At 44.1% G+C, this 21,881-nt stretch overlaps 1 protein-coding gene and 1 long non-coding RNA gene across 3 annotated transcripts in view; both read right to left on the reverse strand.

The window, feature by feature from the left end:
- The window catches only part of LOC134151952 (uncharacterized), a 21,597-nt gene extending 17,020 nt beyond the window's left edge, over positions 1–4,577 (reverse strand). The window contains exon 1 of the long non-coding RNA XR_009960931.1: positions 4,334–4,577. This is a non-coding gene — a long non-coding RNA (uncharacterized LOC134151952). The remainder of the gene's footprint in view (positions 1–4,333) is intronic.
- Positions 4,578–8,773: 4,196 nt separating this feature from the next.
- Positions 8,774–19,088, reverse strand: ATP6V1B2 (ATPase H+ transporting V1 subunit B2). Of its 2 annotated transcripts, none has more exons than XM_062596629.1 (14): positions 18,974–19,088; positions 15,959–16,014; positions 15,107–15,205; positions 14,390–14,483; positions 14,212–14,289; positions 13,591–13,730; positions 13,355–13,456; positions 12,865–12,962; positions 12,488–12,611; positions 11,913–12,063; positions 11,452–11,534; positions 11,258–11,362; positions 10,603–10,732; positions 8,774–10,483 (listed from the first exon to the last, which is right to left on the reverse strand). In XM_062596629.1, exons 1-14 carry the CDS (start codon positions 19,080–19,082, stop codon positions 10,341–10,343), a joined length of 1,512 nt encoding a protein of 503 aa, XP_062452613.1. In that variant the 5' UTR covers positions 19,083–19,088; the 3' UTR covers positions 8,774–10,340. The 2 variants fall into 2 exon arrangements, with proteins under 2 accessions (XP_062452613.1, XP_062452612.1); XM_062596628.1 differs by having other exon boundaries at positions 15,071–15,205.
- Positions 19,089–21,881: the final 2,793 nt, after the last annotated feature.

Raw genomic sequence — 21,881 nt, forward strand, 5'->3', positions numbered from 1 at the left:
GGTCACATATTGACTCATTCATGCATATTTCAAGCCTTCTCCAACTCCAAATCCCACTGAGGCAGATAAACCCTCTCTTTGCAGCATTCCTTCATGTTTTGCACTGCAAGCTGAAAAATTACTGAAGCAAGATGCTGTTCAACCAGCTTTCCCCCTAGTCTGCGCTAACAAGAGCTCTGTTACCGGCAGAATTCGGCCCCAGCTCTGTGGAAAAGGAGCTGAGACCCTGGCGTCACCTCCCAGGAGCTCTTGCAGCCTCCCCTGGGATTCCCTGTGCTCTGGCTGCTGCAAGGAGTCTCTGATTTTGGCTTGCGTTGTAATTGCAAGCACTGTGGCCCAGCAACGTCTCATTTATTGACTGTTTTAGCCTCTGATCTCTGCAAACCAGCTTGCAGTCACTGCCTGTGGCAGATGCTGCCCCTTACGCACCTCTTTATTCACATCCCTCTGCTTTTGAGGAAGTCCCTCCAGGGCAATGCTGCGGCCCGGCCCCATCTGCCACCAGCAGCGGGAGCCAGCCGAGCAGAGCGCCTGATCTGCCAGTCACCAGCAGCAAAAACGCTTCAAAGCGAGTAAGAACTGCCAAACCAGGACGGCTCTTGCCTGCCCTGGGAATCACACAGGCAGGGCAACAAGCACACTGCCTCTTGCGTGGCAGCCCCCAAGCCCTTCTCAGCCTCTGCCCATCTCCTGGGCACAGCACCCATCAAGTCCACAAAGAGCTTATCGCAGCGCAAGCCAAGGTCCCCTCTGGGGACTCCGTTCCACCTGGCCCTGTTTGTTTCCAGGCCTGTGAACGCTTCATGATGTGGGCGAGTGTCATTATCTCGGCTTTGCAGCTGAGATTTTTCCATGCATGGAAAAAAGGCAGCTTGCCTCAAGCATACATCAGGGTATCAGAGAAAAGGAGATAATCCGCCTGGCCCGTTTCCCAGCCCTGCATGCCACAGGCTTCACCTACCCAGTTCTGCAGATTCATTTTCATCCCAACCCCATTCACCCCTGTTCCCCCAGCCCCGAGCTTGTGGACCTGACCCACCACCTTCTCCCCTTCCTTTGGCAGTGCTCCCCAGAGCAGGCAGATCTGCCCATCCACCCAGGAAAAACAATTACAGAGAGAGAGATACAACGAAAACATCTTAACGAAAGCCGAGGACATGTTTTGACTATTGAACAGGCTGTTTTCCCCCCCCAAAATGATCTACCCGGAGCCTATTTGCACTACAGATCTGACTGCTTCACAGGTCTAAACAGCAAGTGACACTAGCAGTGAAAGCAGGAGCCCCAGAGTGGGGTAGCAAGAGGATCTGCAAAGCATCTTAATTGTCCACAATACAGCTACATCCAGCCCAGCAGCCTCTCCCCTCTTCCCATCCCTGTGCCTTTCAATTAGAGGTAATTGGGACGTTTGCAGTCTTCATAAGAAGTGACAGGTGAAGCAATTTGTATTCCCAGCACCAGAAATTAACAGGACAATTTTCTTGCCACAATCCATCACTAGGACTACTTGGAGACAGCTCCTGGGCTGCCCTATTAAAGGGAGGAGGTTGAAGAACAGAGGAAAAACATAGAGAACGCTCAAATAGGGGAAAAAAAGAAAAAAAAGAACCCACCCCTGCAATTCATCTCAACTCAGCAGCCCCATGCCCTCGGGTGCTGCTGGAAGCCGGGCCCGCAATAGCTCAGGGTGAAGGTCTCAAGGCCACTCGCAGGCTGGCTTTGCAGCCCTCTCTTCCACAAAACATGGCAGGGAGCAAGCAGCAGGTATTTGCACCAGGCACTGAGCTCCAGCCAACGCTTTCCAGGGAAACCTTGGCTTTGCTCACGCTGCCTGAGGCATGAAGGAAGTTTATTTTTAGAGCCTCTGAAAACTGCTGAGGAGGAAGGAGACAGAAAACCACGTGTGAGATCTCTTTTTTCTCAACGGCACCTTCTATTACAAAATACCTCTGACTGTCACCTCCACTCAGCTGCCTTCCTGGCTGCGCAGGCTGCTGTGCAAGGCTGCCTGCTCAGCCAAGCCCTTCCCAGCTTTCCCTAGGCCTATGCACGTATTTGGATTAGGACAGAAAAGGATAAGGAGGCCCCTCAGTCTGCCTGTTCTCCCAAGGTTTCACAAGGAACGTCCCTGCCCCAGAGAGGTTACAACTGAAATACAAAGCACGCAGCAAGCTAACGAGGCAGGGGAACTCACCCATGGCCGGGCAGGTCTCGTAAGCGTAGCGCTGCACCCCTGACAGGCTGTCCTCAGGGCAGACGTGCTGTAAGGACTGTTTCCCAGCAGAGCCCGGGGGCCGGACACCCCAGTCCCACGGCTGTGGGTAGCTGCGTCTGGCAGCTCAGCACACTGTGGGGAGCCGCTCGCAGCCTGGCATAGGGCTGGGTCAGGCTGGGATCCCCCTGGGATAAACTAGGTTGCTTCTTCCATAAAAACAGCTGAAAAGTCCACTCATGGCTATTTTGCACTAAAACCCAATGGCTTTTTAGTCGCTTTTAAAAGCCCTCTTCATCTGTTTGTTTTCTTTTACTTGGGGGCAAACATCCCACTCACCCAATGATTAGATGTGAGAAGGCACCTAGCAGGACAACAGCACAGCCCTGAAGTACAGCCCCTCAAGGAGGGCTCAAGGGCTCTTGGGACAGCTTCACTTTAATGAGCTAACTGGCAATTAGTGATGCCACTTGAGGAGCGAGCTTAGTAACAGCATAAGCAGCAGGGGTCAGGGAGGGAGAAACTGGGAGAGACCTAGAGGGAGCACAGATCTGCAATTGTCAGGTCAACCCAATATAAGCTAATTGTGTCCTGTAAGAAGGTAGAGCTCAGAGCACGCTCCGCCTCAGGCAGCAGCAGAAGTTAAATGCTCAGCTTTACAGAGTATTACCTTTTCCTCATAGGACTGTTACGCATGAGGAGCAGGACTCTGAGGAACAGCTAGCGTTACGGTGATGTGGCAGACTGCAAGGAGGAAAGCAAGCTGAACAGTGTATCTCAGGGAAGATGGTCCTGCAAGGCTCAGTGCTCTCCAAAGCACAGACTGAAGAGCTGTGACCAAATTGTGGACACAGCCGGCTGCCAGGGTGACCTGGTCCCGACTGCAATTCCTCCCTGTTGCTCTTGTGCTTGAGAGGAAGCAGGTTCTGGAAGGAGCAGAAAGCCCTGTTAACAGTGGATTAAAGTCATTCCCTCTAATGCTTCCCTTGTGGCAGGCTGAACATGGAAGGGATGGCATTCACGAGTGCCACTTACTGGCTGAGCTCGAGGTTCCCAGGTTAACGAAGCATCTAAACACAAGGGACAAAGTTAGCTCAAACTGCTGTGCACCAAGTTATGGGATGCCATACAAGAAAAGCAGCAACAGCTCTTTCATTTCCTTGCGCAGTCAGTCATGTTTCCTGCTCCCTCTGTGCTTTAGGCTAGCTCTGAATTCAGCCATTTCTCCAGCTGCCCCAGTGCTAACCATCATCAAACAGAAGGAGAATTGTTAAACTCATCAACTAACACAAATAAGCCTTAAGACAGAGGAAAGTTGATTCGCGCCTTTTCTTAGCACATTAGTGCAACTGCACCAGTTTCTGGCTATGGGGGGGCTGAATCACACCTAAAACCTCAGCACAGACAAGACCAGATCTGCCTTTGAAAGAGCAATTAAATCAAGCCACCTTGGGCACACAAGGCAATAGAGGGTAGGAGGCAAAGCTTCTTTTGATGTGCAAATAACCTGCAGCCAACTTTCCTAAGCACAGTAACTCTCCCTACCAGCACCATCCCCTGCCTTACATCTGCCAGTCCAAACTATAAACCCAAGGGGAAGGGTGGGGGGAAACGCATCCAATGTTTGCTTTCCTCCTTTCCCTAAATGAAACAACAGCTGTTGTGTGCTTCTCAGAGGAATCCGACTGGCTGAAATCAGTTGGCAAAGGGGGATAAGACCCCCAGGCAGCCCTCATTAGTCATTATCGAAAAAAAAAAATTAAGAAAACAGCATGTAAATGCACTAAGGCAGCAGATGTGAGATCAGCACGTCCCATTTAGCTTGGTACCTGCTGTCTCCATGCATGAAATATTGGTCTGTTTGTTCAGCACTAGGCTAAGCACAGGCTCTGTGAGGCAGGAAGAGCAAGACAGCAGGCTGCCGTGCTGGCTCTGCGGACAGGAGGAGCGAGCCTGGCTCTGTCTGGCACTAGCAGCCTGCTCCCTGCCTGCACTACCATGTCCACTCATGCCAGCTACACTGAAAAAAACAGTGCATTATGTTTTCACTGTAGAGTGTCTCTCACCCAGATAAACAGCCCCAAATTGATGGTCCTAACATGGGGCTTCAAAAGTACTCACCTATAACACAGCAAAGGAGCAGATATAGTCCAGGATCCCCTGTGATCAGTTGATCCCAGATGAAGATGCAGTCACACATTTCTGCATGGGTCTCTCTCTCGTATAGCAGCTGCTTGCTGGCACAGGGCAGGAGCGAGCAGGCTGCTAGTTTGCAGAGACAGCATTACATCAGGTGATGAAGGAAGCTGAAGATCAGGCTGGAGGACACTACCCAAGCAGCTCAGCTTTCACATCTAAAGAGGCTTTTCCTAAAGAAAGGACATACATACGGTGGGACTGCAGCACAAAACCAGGCAGGGAGAAGTGACAAAACCTTAAGAAGTTTTAGAAGGATTGTGGCAGCAAAGACTCAATTCCTGCCATTCTTTCCCTCTCTGGTACAGGTGGAACAAACAGGCACATTAATGCTAGAGTTAGCACCACTGGACTGCTGCAATACAGGCAATGGTGGCCCCCTTTCTGAGGCAGCATTTATTTTCCTATCAGCAACCCCTGGCCTGGGGTGCAACATGATAGCTGTGGGCAACAGGGCCCCAGCTTGGGTTACAAGATGCTGTTTCCAAAGGGCTTGCCTGCCCCAGAAAGATTGGTGACAGTTCCCATTACCACTGACCATCCCGCTGCGCAAGAGGAGACAGCCTGCATGAGGACATGCTTTAGCTGTTACTGGTTGAGGTGAGGAACAGCTCAAACAGTTCCTGCAGCTGAAGCCCTGCCTAGCAAAGCTTAGCTTGCTCTCTGCTGGCAGTAGGGCAGCTATATTAACCTTCTTTTCTACACACAATTACTGTTCTTTTACCTGTGTCTCCTCTCATGCTGATTGCAGACCCTTGGGTCCCCAGCTGCCCTCAGAAAATGTTCGTGTTGTCTAAGTGTCTGGGTGCTAGCTCAGGGCTCACTGCTAGCATGGAGACCTTGCCACTCTCAGGACACCAGCTACAAGAGGCATCAGGCACACTGCAGCCAGCAAAGAGAAGCAAAAGTCAAGCAGGCAGCAAGATTACAGCCTGCAACACAGCCCAACACACCATTCAGAGTGGCATGCCCTTCCTCCAGGTTTGGGAGGCCCCATGCACTCTGTCACCGCTTTTTCCTGGGGAATTCAGTTCAGTGCTGAATGAGCTGTGCAACAAGCCCCAGCCTGTGTCTATGGCCTCTGGCTGATGCTAGCTAAAGCTATTTTTGTCATTCCTCTCTTCCAGGGCCCTGTGCCAGGTTCAGACTATTTGCTACCTGGACAGCTTCTAGTCTGTAGGATAGGCTCTTTTGTAGCCTGGGAGAACTTGCCCATACACGCAGGGCAACAACGATACTGTGCCCACGTTGACAGATGCGTCTCCTCTAGCAGCCTAAAAGCATGAGCCAGAAGGAAGATGGAGATTTCTGCCCCACTTCTAATCCCCTGAGCTTGTGGAAAGCAGGCTGAGACACGCCGGGTGATTGCACTTGTAGCATCATAGCACTGCACGAGAGCCAGACCAGGCGCCACTGCGGGCGAGGAGCAACACGCTGCGGGCAGCTCAGACAGAGCAGCCCATCCACTTACTGTGCCCGAGTCCAAGGAGCAAGGAGGCAGTTCAGACTTAGACATGACCAGGTTAGACAAACTTCTGTCTACCTCTGCCAAAAACACCTACCTCGTCAGACCAGAGGCCCTGCAGGTTCAAACAGCAAATAAGGCCAATTTTATTTTCAGTATATGCAGAAGCCTTCTTTCTTGACCTTACGTTGCCAAATGAACTGAAACCAGCCCTTCCTCACTATTCCCCACAACCCATCATTCAAAAACTCGGTTCATTTACAGTCAGCAGCATCCAGACAAAGAAGCATCACTGCATACAGTGCTGCTTCCAGTAGGTCTGGTAATTATGTTTCTGAAGTAATAGCTGCTACGCAAACATTCAACAGGAATAAATGTTGGTTCCAGATGATACAGGCCCTGAAACAACCATGTCTTTCTGGACTGCATTAACATGCCTGATTTGGGAGCTGACATGTGATGGCTAACTCCACCACCTCTCCACTCCCTTCTGCATGCGAGCCCAAGCCAGGCCAGCACTGCCACTGCGTGGCTGCCTTGCTTCATCGCACTGTTTTGCAGAGCTGAAAAGCCTCTCCTGGTGAGCACTGTGCAGGCTGAACAGGCAACTCCCGTGAGCTGCAGGCAACAGCTATTTCATCCCCAGCAAACCCAGGCTGCTGGGGACCATCCCAGTCACAAAACCACCTACAACTGCTCGTTAATTAAATTCAGTTTCAACCTCTATTTGGCTCAGATTAGCCATGCTATCACTGGTGAGGCTTTGCTGATTAGCCTGGGTCTGAGCTTCTCACTGACCTGCCACTAGCCTTGGGAGAGCAGGGAAACCTGTTTTTTTCCACTTTGCTTCCCAAAAGTGCAAATTATAAAGTTTAGTTACAGAGAATACTCTTATGATGGCAGAATTTACTTTGCTGTGTAACATGGCCACGTTCCACGAGCCACTTTTATTAGTATACAAACGCTTCCAGGTATTTTTTGCAAAAAGTAGCTGCCTCGCTCTCCAGCATTCTACACAGCAGCAAGGATGCGCATTCATTCTTCATCCCCCAAACTCACCATCCATTAAAGGGCTTCTGAAATTCAGCACTCATTGCCTTCTTAATATCTCAAAATACTTTCCTCTCAAGATCAGCACTGGATTTTGGACATTTCTTCTCTTACTCACGTTTTCAAACCAAGCCCAGCCCTACTGTTTACAGGTATTACTGAACACTGACTGCTGCCATCTGCTAATTAAGTTATTTTAGTGGATTAACCATAGGTTCTCCCCTCAAGACAAAGCTATTTTGGGATTCCAGCTGTCTACAATGGCTTTGTATCAGTCTCTCAGCATAGCTGACTGCTTTTAAAAGAACGAGTCTGTTTGACTCTGGGAAGGGACAAGATTTGGAAATAACGCCTCACTGGTGACACCACCTGATACAAACCAGCTCAAATTCTGGACACATGATAGTTCAACTTGAAAGAGAACCCAGTGGTCTAGTTATAAAACCATTCTTTCGCCTTCTTCCATTTACAGATCATAAAATATTTGTTTAAAGCCGTTGCTGTTATTCTAATTTATTCAGCTAGATAAACTGAGGCACTTAAAATATTAAACTAGCTGAGTCAGTGGAACAGAACTCTATCCTGCTTGCTCCAACTTTATTTTAATTATTAAAGAAGAACACTGCTTTCTAACATGCTATCTATCCTCCTTCCCCATTCTCCACAGTATTAAATGAAGAGTCTTTCAAGCTCTCTGGGACTATCATAAGCCATTATTAATACTAAGAAAATGGGATTTATAGTTTTAATACTGCAATGACTTCCAGCAAAAAATGTACTGCAAGAACCAGTTTAGATATTTAAAAAAGGTTTTTTAAAAAATGAGCTAGTCTCTTCATCTCCCTCAAGGACTATTTGTATTTCTGTACAAGGAACATCATCTATGAGTTTTACTACAGAATATTTAATTAGGGAGAAGATTTGAGACAGGTTCAGGTTTTTACCAGTCAAAACAAACCCTTGTTTACAGAGACAGTGTCACTGCAGCTTGGGAAATCAGGGTACAGTTCTTAAAAAGATGAATAGCAAAAAATCAAGAGAAAGGAAAGGTGTTCTCTTTCCTCATTAAGTGAATAAAGGCAGACTGTTTTTGACGTGCACATTTTTCAGTGAAGGAAGGTAAGTTTGGGTTTACCTCAGCTCTCTGGAGTACCTCTAGGAGAATCCTGGATCTCACTGTTTCACACTGTGCTCTTCTCAAATTCTGCCACCTTCACCAGACATCTGCTGCAATCCCCCAGCCTCCAGCAGGGAAACAGTTATGACAAAAAAGTTAATTTATATGGAGGGACTTACACCCATGATTTAATTAGAATCATGCCCCAGGCTGTCTTGGTAGAATACTAGAATAACTCTGCTCAAGCCCTAAGGTCCTGCTCACCCTTAGTATGATTTGTACAGAAAATGTAAAGTCAACATGTTCCCATAGCTGACTTTCAAGGGGCCTTTTAAGAATACTTTCCCAGCCTCCGCTAGCACAAACTAACAACTGAGGTTCAGGTGGAAACACTGGTATCACATTACCCTCCAACATTCCTGTAGCATCTTTACCTCAACTGCAACATTCCTCCTGCTCACTCTACCAGCACAAAGCGTTCAGTCCCAAAACTGAAGCCCATTCAAATCCTGACTAATGAAAGCTATCAGCTCTAGTAGCAAGGTACAGGTGTCCCCAGAGACCCTCTCTCTAGATGTAGAAAAAGAAGTTAAAAATGCTTCTGTACTTTATCAGGTTATGAAGTGCTTTCATGTAAACAGGAACCCCTGTGGCAAGGGGTATCTAAGCCACTCCTGCAGCAAGACACTGCACAATGACCCAAAATTGTTTCTTACCACAGAATCACAAAAGCTTTCATTTCATACAACACCTTTCATATTTAATTTATTTAGATATTTTCTACATTAAAGTATTTTCATGTCAATACTTCCAAACCTCCCATCCCTACCTCAAGAAAAATAGACTTGACACAGCTTTAGGGTGGAATGCACTGGAATAAAGTTGCTATTGCATTGAAGTTACAGAGAACACTGAACAAACTATAGAAAGAACTGCACAAAGGTAAACATCAGGGAATTCTGGAGTTACTACACTACAGTATAAGGTATGTTAGCACCTTCCTAGACAAGAACTGAAGAAGTTGCTTAGAGAGGTGCAACATGCTTTAGTTTAGCTAAACCAGAGCTTAGACTACATTGAAGCCTGGGGATGGGAGTGGAGGAAGAAAGAGGAGGAAAAAAAAAAAAAAGAAAAAAAGAAAAAGCAAGAAAGTCTGCCAGCACTGGGCTCTGAGCCTCATTTAAATCAGTTAAAAATACAACACAGAACTGACTAGCCAAGCTGGAAGTGGTTGGGAATGCTGAGCTCTCCTGGCTAGCCAAATCTGTGTCTAGAGTGCAATCCACAGCAGTTTCAAACATAATTCAGGACCCAGTGCCACCTAGAGCATGCTTTGTAACAGAATTCAAAATATCCATCCATACAGTAAGTTTTTTTTCTGTTGCATCATTTAGTACAAGACATTTTAAAAGCCGACCTCCCACCAGTACAACTGTGTCAGGTTTAATAGCTTGTCACATCACACATAATCCCCTTCAGTAGCAGCATGAAGCCTTGAATTATCCACATTTTGCCCACTGGGACACTACTGACCTTGGAATGCATTAGCCGCTGTTTTGTGTCTCTGGCATTTCTAGAATTCAAGGAATAAAACGGTAAGTAGGAAACTTACTTTGCAAACTTAAATTTAAAACCTTTAATTCAGTAATCAAGTCCTAACATGCTCCCCTCAGCTAGCAAACCACTGCCTGTGACCTCTGAAAAGACCTTGGCTAGTGGAAAAGCACTCGTATGCTCACTAGTGTCCTTACCTCATGCATATCTTTAATAATGTTAAGCCATAGTCAAAAATTAGTGAATTGAATTGTTCAAAGATGTATGTTGCACCACACTTTCCACATACTAGCCTTATCTTCAAGCACAAACAGCAGCACAGTGAAGTGCCATCTGTTCTACCATCAGCAAGGCAACTAAGTTGACAGAGCAGATGCTCTGGACAAAGGAAATAATTTGTTCCTTCGTGTTTTCTAAACAACATGTTCCTGGTTTGAAAGTAAGGATTTGCAGTTTCTGGTAATTCTCAGACATTCTTTTAAAACGTCTGCAAAAGGTCCAGTTGCAAAATACAAGCTTCATGATAGCTATTGCACGTTTGTAAGAGCTGGCCTAAAGATTTTCCTGAAGATCCAGACTTTGGAAGAAGGGATATTTTAAAAACTGGTATCAGTGTACATAGGAACACTGGCACAAATGTCACCTATTCTTGGTTTTAATTACAAGGGCGACAAGTAAACACCAACACACGAAGAAAGAAAACAAACAGCATTTCACAGAGCAAGGAGCTAGTGATGAAGCTGCAGCTAGTGCTTTGCAGTCGAATCTCGAGGATAGAATTCAGCCAGTGTTGTTTGTGGAATTCTCTTCAACATCTCCTTGGGGAAGATTCGCAAAAGCTGCCATCCAATGTCCAAGGTCTCGTAAACGGTACGATTTTCGTAAGGACCTACAGATTGTAACCACAGACTGAATTATGAGGCAGGAAAAAGTCTCAACATTTTAAAATAAGACCTAGACCTTCTAGGTATTAAGCAATACTGTGATGTGCCTTAAACAGACACTTACCCTGAGCAATGAAGTTCTTCTCAAACTTCTGCAGAAACTCCAGATAAAGAAGGTCATCTGAGGTAAGAGCTTCCTCACCAACTACAGCCTTCATAGCCTGTACATCTTTTCCAATAGCATAGCAGGCATACTAAAAGGGAGAGAAACTGAGTAAGTACTTTTACCTTGGTAACTAAAACACTTACTCAGTTTAACAGCAAGTGAGGCGGCTTTTTGGAAGGATAATATTTGAGGTCCCTTTCCAGTTCTTTATTACTTTAAGTGACTAAGGCTACGGCAGCATTATAGTATTATATAGCGACAGATGCAGTAAGCTTGGATCATCATTCCACTAATATAGGAAAAGAACAGTTTATTTAGTATTTGCTGGAGAACACTAGATGTTCTACACCATACAGTACACATTTATCATGCTACAGAGAATCATGTGGCAGTGACCGATACAACTGCACAGCACCTCTGTACAAACATTACTACTGCAATCCAAACCAAGTGGTGTCACTTGTCTAGATTAAGCACTCAAGAGTCAATGCTTTAAGCAGTCAGAAGCACACTCAGTTGCAACTGTTCAGCATGCTCTTTACAGGCTGCTTAGCAAAAGATGTATATTTGATATAACATGCCCCTGGTTCTCAGATGAGGTCTTTTTACATACCAGCTGGTTGGATACATCCGAATGATCCTTCCTGGTCATGCCCTCTCCAATAGCTGACTTCATTAGTCGAGACAAGGAGGGCAAGACATTAATAGGTGGGTATATCTGGAGGAAACAGACATCCAACAAGCTCAGCATTACTACTCCAAGTGCAGAAGAGTTCTTAGATGTGTTATAACTAGTCTGGTACACACCTGTCTGTTATGCAGCTGTCTATCCACATAAATTTGTCCCTCAGTGATGTATCCAGTCAAGTCAGGGATGGGATGAGTAATATCTGAGGAAAGTAGTGGTTTGTCAGTTTTCAGACCTTTCATATCCATTCTGGCAGTAATGTGCCAATTTTGAGACAGTTAACACAGTATATCAGTGATATTAATGAACAGTATTTTACTTCAGACACCATTTAAATGCTCTTATGCAAGGATTACAGCTGTAAATATGCCTAATAAAGGGTTGCAAGGCAGTCCTGAAGTCTGAGTGGGGCAAAGCATTTCTAGTAAGAACAGACACAGGCGGTCAAGAACTGCACTGTCTAAGATACAACCTAAATGTCATACTTCGATCTTGCCATGTGTCCAAAACAAGGTAGCTTGCTCTAAAGGCATCCTTTACAGTGCTAGTTACCAAAAAACGTACTTGAAAAATAGCTCACCATCATTGGGCATGGTAAGAATAGGAATCTGAGTAATGGAACCATTTCTGCCTTCCACACGCCCAGCACGCTCATATATAGTAGCCAAGTCAGTGTACATGTAACCTGGGAAACCACGACGGCCAGGCACTTCTTCTCTAGCTGCTGAGACCTGCAGACAATCCAGAGATACGTTTCCAGGAAGCAGGATCACTCACACAGACCAGCAATCTCCTCTAATTCAAGTACAGTGGTGAGTTAAGGTATTTTCCTGGAAGTGATACCAGAATATGCCACCCAGATCCTCTACTAGGAGCAGTATGTCACCACAACCATCCATGACAAGATGCTATGGCAAATCAGAAATTGCAATATGAACCTGATGAATTTAAGCAGCCAAATAAGCTTAACTATCACACCAGCAAGAAAATTTTAACTGCTGAACCTAACTTTAACCAACAGATAAACAGCTAAAAGCCTCACTGCATAATTTAAGAACACTATAACGGATACTTTCTGCTTGAGCAGAAATTCACATTTCTACTTTATACTATCAATCCCTTCCGCCAACACTCATTATTTGAGTTAATGCATACCTCTCGCAGAGCTTCAGCGTAGGAGCTCATATCTGTCAGAATGACCAGTACATGCTTCTCACACTGATATGCCAAGAATTCTGCTGTTGTTAGAGCTAGACGAGGTGTGATAATGCGTTCAATGCTGAAATAGAACAGTATGGCACATTCATGACAAGCACTTTAAGGTTGCAGGGTAACAATCTGAAGCTGCAAATACTTTAAAACTCCCTGAAAAAATCTGCTAAATGCACTAACCAGAGTACCAGCATTTCATACTCCATTCTACTGCAAAGTATCAGCATAAATGATATCTGACAGGTCACCAATGAGGCTTCAGATTTCAGTTTACTTGTTCTTCTCTGCTTTTCCCAAACTGATATAGTTTAATTACTTACGTTGGATCATTAGCCAAATTCAAGAACAGACACACATTGTCCATGGACCCATTTTCCTCAAAGTCCGATTTGAAGAACCGAGCAGTTTCCATGTTCACCTAAACCACAACATTAAGATATCAATTCAAGACTATTCTAGCATGCAATGATTTTATGTCATATAAAAATCTAAATACCTCATTATTAATCCATACAAACAGTCAAAGTTCTGTATCGCAACCTCCCCTACAATCTTGACAAAAATTGAGTTATTTCCAGAAGTCTAGGCTAGCGCCCGAGCTTAAAATATTTTATCCTAATTAAAGAGGCACTCACCTTGTTACCATACCACTGGCCATTTTGGATTTTCAGTCAGCCAGCCTATTTAGCACTGTTTTACTATACATAAGACCTACCTAGAACACTTTCAAAAGAAGTAACGTTCAGCTACCACTCAACATTGTCTTATTTAATATTCAAGCATCGTTCTGCTCCAATAATAGCGACTTACACCCATAGCAGCAAACACAATAGCAAAGTTTTCTTCACTGTAGTCCATCACATCTTTGGATTTCTTCACCAAGCCAGCTTGGCGACATATCTGAGCTGCAATCTAGAAAAAAGAACTAGGTTAGTTTGTCTGTATATCTGACACTATGACCAGAATTTAACTTAGCTCACTTTTTAACCCTAGGTAAAGGTAAACTACTTCAACAGTTTTGAAAATAGCTTTGCTCGAGTACCAACCTCATTATGGGGCAAACCAGCAGCTGAGAATATGGGGATTTTCTGGCCCCTGGCAATACTGTTCATACCATCTATAGCAGAAATGCCAGTCTGAATCATTTCTTCTGGATAGATTCGACACTGAGGATTGATTGGTTGACCTGTTGCATTTTTAAGAGAAAACACGTTATTCCATGTACTAGTTTAAAGCACGAACTAGCACTGATCTGAAGCACTGATCTAAGGTTCATGTCTAAAGCTACAAAACGCAACTTTGGGCTCACAGATCTTTAGCCACTTCTGGACAAACCCAAGCCTTTCACATATCCCAAGACTCTGGCATTACACACAGCAAGGATGTCTTCAGGAAAAACTTGTCAGGTTTCTTGCCTTTGGAGGCTAAGATAGTCTACATATATTTCAAAAGAACAGCTTCCAAACATTACGACAAAGTTATGTCCTGCTACCTCACCTTACTTCACTAATGCATCTTCGATGCTACACATGTACTTAAGAGTAAGATGTCCTTTAACAAAACTCTCCCTAACAGTTAGGTTCAAAAACAAATCTATTTTAACATTCATAAATCAGAAAGACAAGATTTGTCTTCAAATCCACATCAGAAATAGAGTAAGAATATACCCATTATGTCAAGATAATCTTCAGCTAAAACAATGGGCCCTCTGTCTATAGGTTTTCCTGATCCATTAAATACTCGACCTGCAAGACATAGCAATAAAATTGAAGCATTAGTTGCTGTGAAAATAAGTTAGTATACGACAAGTCTATTCAGTTTCCAAAGCAAGATGCAAGTACCTACCAAGCATATCTTCAGAGACAGGGGTTCGAAGAATATCCCCAGTAAACTCACAAGACGTTTTCTTAGCATCAATACCTGAAGTTCCCTCAAATACCTGTACAGAAACACCAGGAAAAAGGAGTAAGTACTGTGCTTTACTGAATACAGTGGAATGGTGCTTCTCATCTTGAACACTTGATAGGCCACAGGAAGGAAAAAGCAAGGCAGTCCTGCGCAAGCAGGATTTTGAAGCACATTGAAAGAGCAACTCACTAGTACAAAGCATAAAAACCTAGTTTAAACAAAATCCAAAGCGCATCAGCGGCAACCAGCAAAACCTGGCGCTATACCTTTGCTCTCAAGTATATGCTTTTGCCAACAGAGTAAAGTTTTTCAGATAAGAAAAACTAGTATTAACAAGAAACAGCTGCTTAGAAGGAAAACATACAAAACCATATAGCAAAGGGGTTAATCCTGAATCTAATACTACAGAAAAAAAGCATGATTCCCTTACATCTATCTACAAAGGAATCGATGGAGCAGATGCAAATAAAGTCACATATAACTCCAACTTTCAGTCTTCTAAATCACACTTGGAGTAAGTGGGTGTTCTTTATTTACAGTATTTAGAATTATCAAAGGAAGATGTCACAAGATGGATTTGACATGGCTCAGATATACGCTTACTAATGAAATACTTACCTGTTGTATCAGGAGACTCTCCTGTTTAGGTCTTACCTGAACTACAGCTTTGGAGCCACTAACTTCTAGAACCTGCCCACTTCTCCTTGTACCATCAGGAAGAGTCAAGTGGACAATCTCTGCATATCTAGGAAACTGAAGATGAATCAGAAAGACAGTAGAAAACATTTATTTCTTAACTCGTCCTCTGAATTTTAAATTACCACAGTTTCACAAGCAAGCTTAAAACTCTAGTAACTACTAAATCTTTTAATAGTTTTATCATCAGAACAAAAATTCATTCCAAGGCAGTCAAAATTTATCAAGTTAAAATCGTTTTCACAGGGACTACACAAAATTTGCCTAGAGTTGCAGACTGGAAAAAGTCTTGCCCAAAACTGTTTTAAGGACCCTACCAGTCCCAGCATGCTTATTCAAAGGCATCTACTGTTAGTTACAATGTACTATAATAAAAACCTGGCTTTTGCCTGTACACAGCATCGGTTTTGCCTTCAAAAATAACCTGCCAGCACAGTGTTGCAATAAACAAAAACTGTTTATAGTTCTCTTTTAGAAAGCAACTGTATTATGATAACAAAAACAGCAAGAACAAAGGGAATTCATGTTTCTACATTCAAGTTTAGACAAGGTTTTCAGCGGTTTAGTAGAACTGAAACAACATTTCCCTTCTTTCCTGTAACAGCCCCAACTGCTCCTCCATTTCCTTTCCACTGACAGCTTTCCTAAGCTTAAAGCAAATCTGAGTATTTTCACTTACCTTAGCAGTCAGAAACTACCTTGTATGTAAATTGCTCAGTGGATTCATGAATTTCGTGACAATCGAGATTTAACCTGTCACAGCTTTCCTGGAAAATCTCCCTCCAAGCCTGATTCATTAATAATCTTTACCTTAACTTGATCCAAGATTACCAAGGGACCATTGACGCCTGATACAGTTTTATACGCTGGAAAAGAGAAAACCACAAGTTAGGTACCTCATTAGAACACCTGAATTTTCCTATGTGAAAAATTAGGTTTTGAAGTTTCACTCTAACTCCAGTCTCAAGTTTGCAGGTTTGGGACTCAAATCTGTACCACTTCTATGCTTAATATGAACTCTAGAAGAGGATAAAGTACTGAATGGTGTTGCCAGCATGTTTGCCACTACCTGGTAAGCACCTGAGATAACATTATGATATACCATATTGCCATTTTCTTGTCTATCACATAGGCTTGAGCCCATGAATTTCTGAATTAATCAGAATGCTGTTTAAGTTCTGCATTGCCACCAGAGACACTAGTATAATGTAAAGTTATTATTTTAGGCCATAAGACAAATATTTCATACAATTTTTTTCCTATTAAAATATATACAATTGCAGGATGCTTTACAAAGCAGAGTTAATGATTTCTTTAACTTGTGAAAAGGAAGTAATTATGGGTGCCTCCACAATTTATATACAACCTACAGAGACTTCTCACACAGCAAGAAGGCTGTAATATCAACATCCAGCTTAAAAAGGTTCTTTTTTCTTTTTAGAAAAAGTGTCCTACTTCATGACATGGAAATAGAGCATGCCTTAAAACATGTACTTAGCAAAGGAAGCAGGCCTCATGCTCTAAAGCTGATCAGCAGAGCTTCTACAGTAAGTTTTTTTTTTCTGGCACACTGAAAACTCTACTGCTGAGAGGAAACATTGCAACACCTTTCTCTATCTCCCAAGAAAGGTCAAAGGACTATACTGTAAAAGGCTGAATTTCACTTTAGCCAAAAGCCTCCCATTCTCGAGTTATCCCAGTTTGACTTAAGAATTGATACCTCATACAAGGCCATAACTAGCCAGTTAGTCTCAGAGGGCCCATGCTTTAAACACTAGAAGCTCCTAAGCATTAGTGCTATATAGTACATTCTTGAGTACTAATATGCCTAAAAGTTAAGAAATTTTCATTATCCTGAAATCAGCACATTAGTAAAGCTGTGAAGATGCAGTAAACAGGCCTCCTTTTCTGCTCTACAGGCATAGTGGTATCCCAACTAAAGTTCAGCATCACTCGATCCACAAATACAAGTAATATTTTAAGTCAAAGCTTTATCAGGGTCACAAGGGAACAGTGACCAACAGAGTGATTATTAATCACTCCTCCCTGGGGGAAGAAGTGAACAAGTGGAGCTATTTACAGAACCAGCAAAGAAACCAGCACCCTTTCTTGATCATGCTGCAAAGCAGAGGAAAGGGGCATTTATGATACCATGGAAAGATCACAAATTCCACCAGCATCAAGCTACACGGTATCATGTGGCTTAGATACTTCGCAATATGTCCAAGTTCAACAGGCATACAGTGTGTTGTATAGACCATCAACAATGTGGTATTTGCATTAAACAAATAGTTTAAATCACTACAGTATATTCTCCAGTAATATCAAAATGCAAGAATCAAAAAAATAGATTAGGCATTAAATAAGGGATGAGAGTCTGTCAGATGTGCCTGGTATAAGGTTGGAACTCCTCTCAGTTTTAATGCTTGTTAAAACCCTGTTAGAGGATATGAAACATATATGTCCCTAAATTAGTCTAAACTGAAAGCACAAACTTGCCTGGTCATTTCACTTGAGCAGTGGGAATTAGATAATACACAGAGGACTTTACTTAGGCTGCAAGTGTTTGCAGCCCACTGTCTGTAAGAAGTGGAAAACATCATTTTGAGCAACACTTCATCTCATGACTGTCCCATCAGCACTTCTTCCTCAATCAACAGGAAAGAGGTTACTGCTAGCTTTTTCCACACGAGGACACTACATGTTCCCTTGGTATCAGACAGCATTGATTCCCTACTTGAAAACCAGCCTGCCACTGACTCAAAACCCATGTTTCCATTAAGATCAACCAATTCTATGACAAATCAGAACGAACTAAAACTTTTTTTTCATATATATCTTGCAAGCAACGTTTTGGCAAAAGCCAAAATCTAAACAGAAAAGAGAAATCAAGATTCCAGTGAGAGAAGCCAGTAGAGAGCTGCAATAAATTTCTATAACACAGCATCCATGGGGAATAAGCACTTCAGGATCTTATCAACTCACATTTACTTGCATGAACATCTACTTTGAAAATCTTGAGTGTAATTTGAATGGGAAGTCACCTTGGCTCCAAACTTGACAGAAAGCTTCACTTCAGAATAAAGCAGAAGAATCGACTTCTGGGGAGATCATAATTATTAATTTGAATTTCAAACTAGTCTGAAATTTCTAAAGAATACATAGAAGAAAAGTTCCCTGGCTAAAATTTTGAAAGTATTCACGCTATTTAAGCGCACAGGTATAGTCAGGCATATAACTGCTCCTAAATCAAAAAGACTAAACGAAATGCACCTTCAAATAATTCCAGCTGTCTCCTTACTATGCTGCAATAAAGCTTTTACAAAATCATTACTTCCCCTTTTTCACGAGATTTCCCAACATCATTTTAATAGAACAAAATCCATCCCATCCCCCACAGCTCACAGTCATTTTTGGTTCCTGTCAAAAAGAGAAGGTTGCCACGAAGGACCCCAAGACGAGCTATTTTACCCAGTGGAAAATAGACTGATGTTTCCAAAACGTGACCAATTTAGCATTTATATGCAATAAAGTCCTTACAAGGAGCGCTTCTGCAGCCAGCGAAGCCGAGGCGCCGGCCTCAGGCAGGGCGGCCTGACCCTTGCTCTGCGCCGGCCGCGCAGCCCGGCCCGGCCCGGCCCTCCCGCGCAGGGCTGGCCCGAGGGGACACCCGAGGGCCGAGGCCTCGCGTCCGCGCCCCGACAGCGGCGCGGCACCAGCCGCCGGCCGGCGCGGGGCCTGCCGCCTCCGCGGGCGCAGGCCCCGCCGCCAGGCCCGGCCCGGCGCGGCGCGGCGCGGCCCCGGCCCCCCGGCCCCGGCACTCACTGAGGCGCGGCTGGGAGAGGTAGTCGCGGGTCAGGGCCGCCGCCTGCTCCCGCGGGCCGCCGGGCCCGGCGCCGTTCACCAGCCCGCGCACCGCCCGCACCGCCGCCATCTTGTCCGCCGCCGCGCGCGCGCGCCCCCGCCGCGCGCACGCGCGCTCGCATTTATGCGCGCCCCGCCCCGCCCCCGCGGCGACGGCGGCGCGCGCGGGCGGGGGGGGGGGCGGGGGGGGGCAGGGAGCTGTCCGCGGTGCTGAGTCACGGGGCGGGCAGAGCGGGAGCGAGGAGGCGAGAAGGCAAGAGAAAACAAAGAAAAGGACGAAGAAAGGGGGAGAGAAATGAAAGAAGAAAAAGACGTGGAGGGAGAATTAGGAGAAAGAGAAAGAAAGCAAGAGAGAAAGAGAAAAAAGAGGAAAAAGCGGAAAAAGAAGGAGACAAAAAGAGGAAAAAGACAGTAAGAAAGAAAAAGAGAAAGAAAAAGAGAAAAGGAAAGAGAAAGAAAAAAGGGAAAAATAAAAATTTAAAAAAGAAAGAAGAAAAAAGGAAAAAGGAAAGGAAAAAGAAAAAAATGAAAAGAGTTAAAAAATAAAAAGAGCGGAGGAAGAGTTAAATGGCAGAGAAGGAAAGAGAAGCAGGATGGGCTGTGCCGGGGGAGGACAGAGCCCTTGCCCCTCCAGGTGCCCCCTAACTGTCCCCCAGCCCCGCGTGGGGCAGAGCTGGGCCGGGTGGGGGGCAGTCTGGGCTCCCTCTGCCCCACCTCATGGCGGGACACTGGAGCTGGGCCCTCTGCGCGTGTCCTTGGTCCCCCATGGTTATCAACGGAAAAAACCCACCATTCATACCAGCACACTTGCAACGTCAAGGGCAGATGGGTGCATCTATATGTTTAAAGGACAGAATTAGAGTCGCCCTATATCCTAACCCTCTAATTTAACACGAAACAGCAGTTATCTGTAAACAACTTCATTCCAGGAAATCACTAGTCTGTCAAGCTTCCACTTCCTCACAGACTATGTATCTTATCCGCTCTCGCTTGTTAAATTTTAGTAGTTACTGCTTGTTCTCCTCCTTCCTTAGCTGTGGGATAGAATTATTCTATGCTGTAAAACAGTATTCTATTAAAATGAGAAATACTGGGGGGAGGGGATGCATTTTCAGGGAGATATTGGCAATCTGTGTTTGGCGAAGCAGCAAAGTACCAGGAACTGGTGGGACTGACGGAAAGGCTTAGCAATCAGACAAGGAATTGTTTAGCTAAGGAAGAAGTAAACACAGAATAAGTAATTCCCAGACAAATGGACAACACAGTCTAGTGGATTAAACATAAAAGTAGGCTGCTTTGGCCAGGTTTCAACTCTCCTAATGCAACATGACCTTGAGCACATCACCCAGCTTTTCTGTTTGCTGAAAGGACTTTAACAATGTACAAAACAGCAAAACACACTGAATGGCAATCTCTTGGATTACTTTGACTGTCACCATTTTGCAAACAGAAGCTGCTCCTACTTGCTCTCAAAGCCTGGCTAAAAGGTGTCTCAAGGAACCAGGGACAGTAACTGCAATTGCTTGAGACAGCTCAGCTCATTTGTGTTCTAAATATTTTTAATTTGTTTTTACGATTCTCACAGGTTGAGAATACTTGTCTCACCACCTAAAAATAAAATAGCATTTCACAAAATCATGCAAATTCACCTGCTATATATGCATACATAGCATAAGGCAACAGGCAGCCTGAAGCAACCACCGCAAGGCTAGCGATTTGTGTGGCAGGTGACACAAAACTTCTACTATTTAACAGCAAAGGAGACACGTAGCAGAGACTGACTTTAAAGAAAAGTACATACAGTTTTATGGGTGTCTGCTCCAAATTCTATTTATGTGTTAGGGTTCATCTGACCTAGAAGTGCCAATATTACATCTATCAGCCATTTGTCACATGCCACTTTCTGAAATGCTGCTTTGTACTGCTTTTTACTGATACACAGGAGCCCTTGTTGCATAGCTAATATACTTTAATGCACCTTTGAGGTGAGGCAGCAGCAGAGAGCAATCTAACCAAGCAAAACATGTCAACTGAATTCGCTACGAGTGCGCTTAGCCTGTGGAGCAATCATGAAGTCTGCTATCAGTGATGTTTCAGGCCCACATAAGATGGGTTTGAAGTATCCTACAAAGTCTATTATACTTCCAGTATATCAGAAACGTTCATTACACTTTACTACTTCAGCCTGACCAGCAGGAAAATTATAGCCTTTTTTCCACATAATTGTTGGGGGAAAAAAAAAATCATTGCAAACATTTATAATGGCTTTTTTAAAAAAAAAAAAAAAAAAAAAGGAGAACAATCTCAATGAGAACTATCTGGAAACATCTGATAAACACATGCAAATATTTCCACAGCACATCTGAGTAAGCTCTCACACCTTGCCTGCAAAAGAATTGACACAACACTGCAATTTGCTTTGGCTGCTTAGCTCTTTGCCCTGCCAAATAAGATGGTGTCCTGACTTTGGGGCCTCCAGAGACAAAAAAAAAAAAAAAAAAAAAAACTTTGTCCCCACACGCTGCTCTTCACTTAGTGGGAAATCTCCCTGAAGTATTTTCTACACAGAGCCTATGGTACAGCTGAGCAATTCTGAGCTCACTCAGTAGATGGTAGTGGTGCACTACTCTCCTCTACTACTTTGCGGATATTTAGAAAGTAATTTCTAGGCCTAGACATTCAATTCTCAGCTCAGAAAACATATTTAAAGGCTTGTACTTCTGCTCTAATGCATAATCAGGAAATTCTTTGGTAGGATGTACTCATCTCACATTACTGACGATACTTTTTGGCCATGCAGAAGTCAGATAAAGAGCCTCAGTGGCAGATCTATGTGTCAACAGAGAAAACGTGAATATGTTTGGGATAT

This window comes from Rhea pennata, chromosome 28 (assembly GCF_028389875.1).
Source record: "Rhea pennata isolate bPtePen1 chromosome 28, bPtePen1.pri, whole genome shotgun sequence".
Taxonomy (NCBI): domain Eukaryota; kingdom Metazoa; phylum Chordata; class Aves; order Rheiformes; family Rheidae; genus Rhea; species Rhea pennata.

Bases quoted from the DNA above. Each gene is read 5' to 3' on its own strand.
- ATP6V1B2 (XM_062596628.1), bottom strand. From the start codon at position 19,082: ATGGCGGCGGTGCGGGCGGTGCGCGGGCTGGTGAACGGCGCCGGGCCC. The intron at 16,015-18,973 runs GTGAGTGCCGGG...TCTCTTTTCCAG, and splicing joins CCTCTCCCAGCCGCGCCTCA to CGTATAAAACTGTATCAGGC. The intron at 12,612-12,864 runs GTAAGTAATTAA...GTTCTATTTCAG, and splicing joins AATTTGGCTAATGATCCAAC to CATTGAACGCATTATCACAC.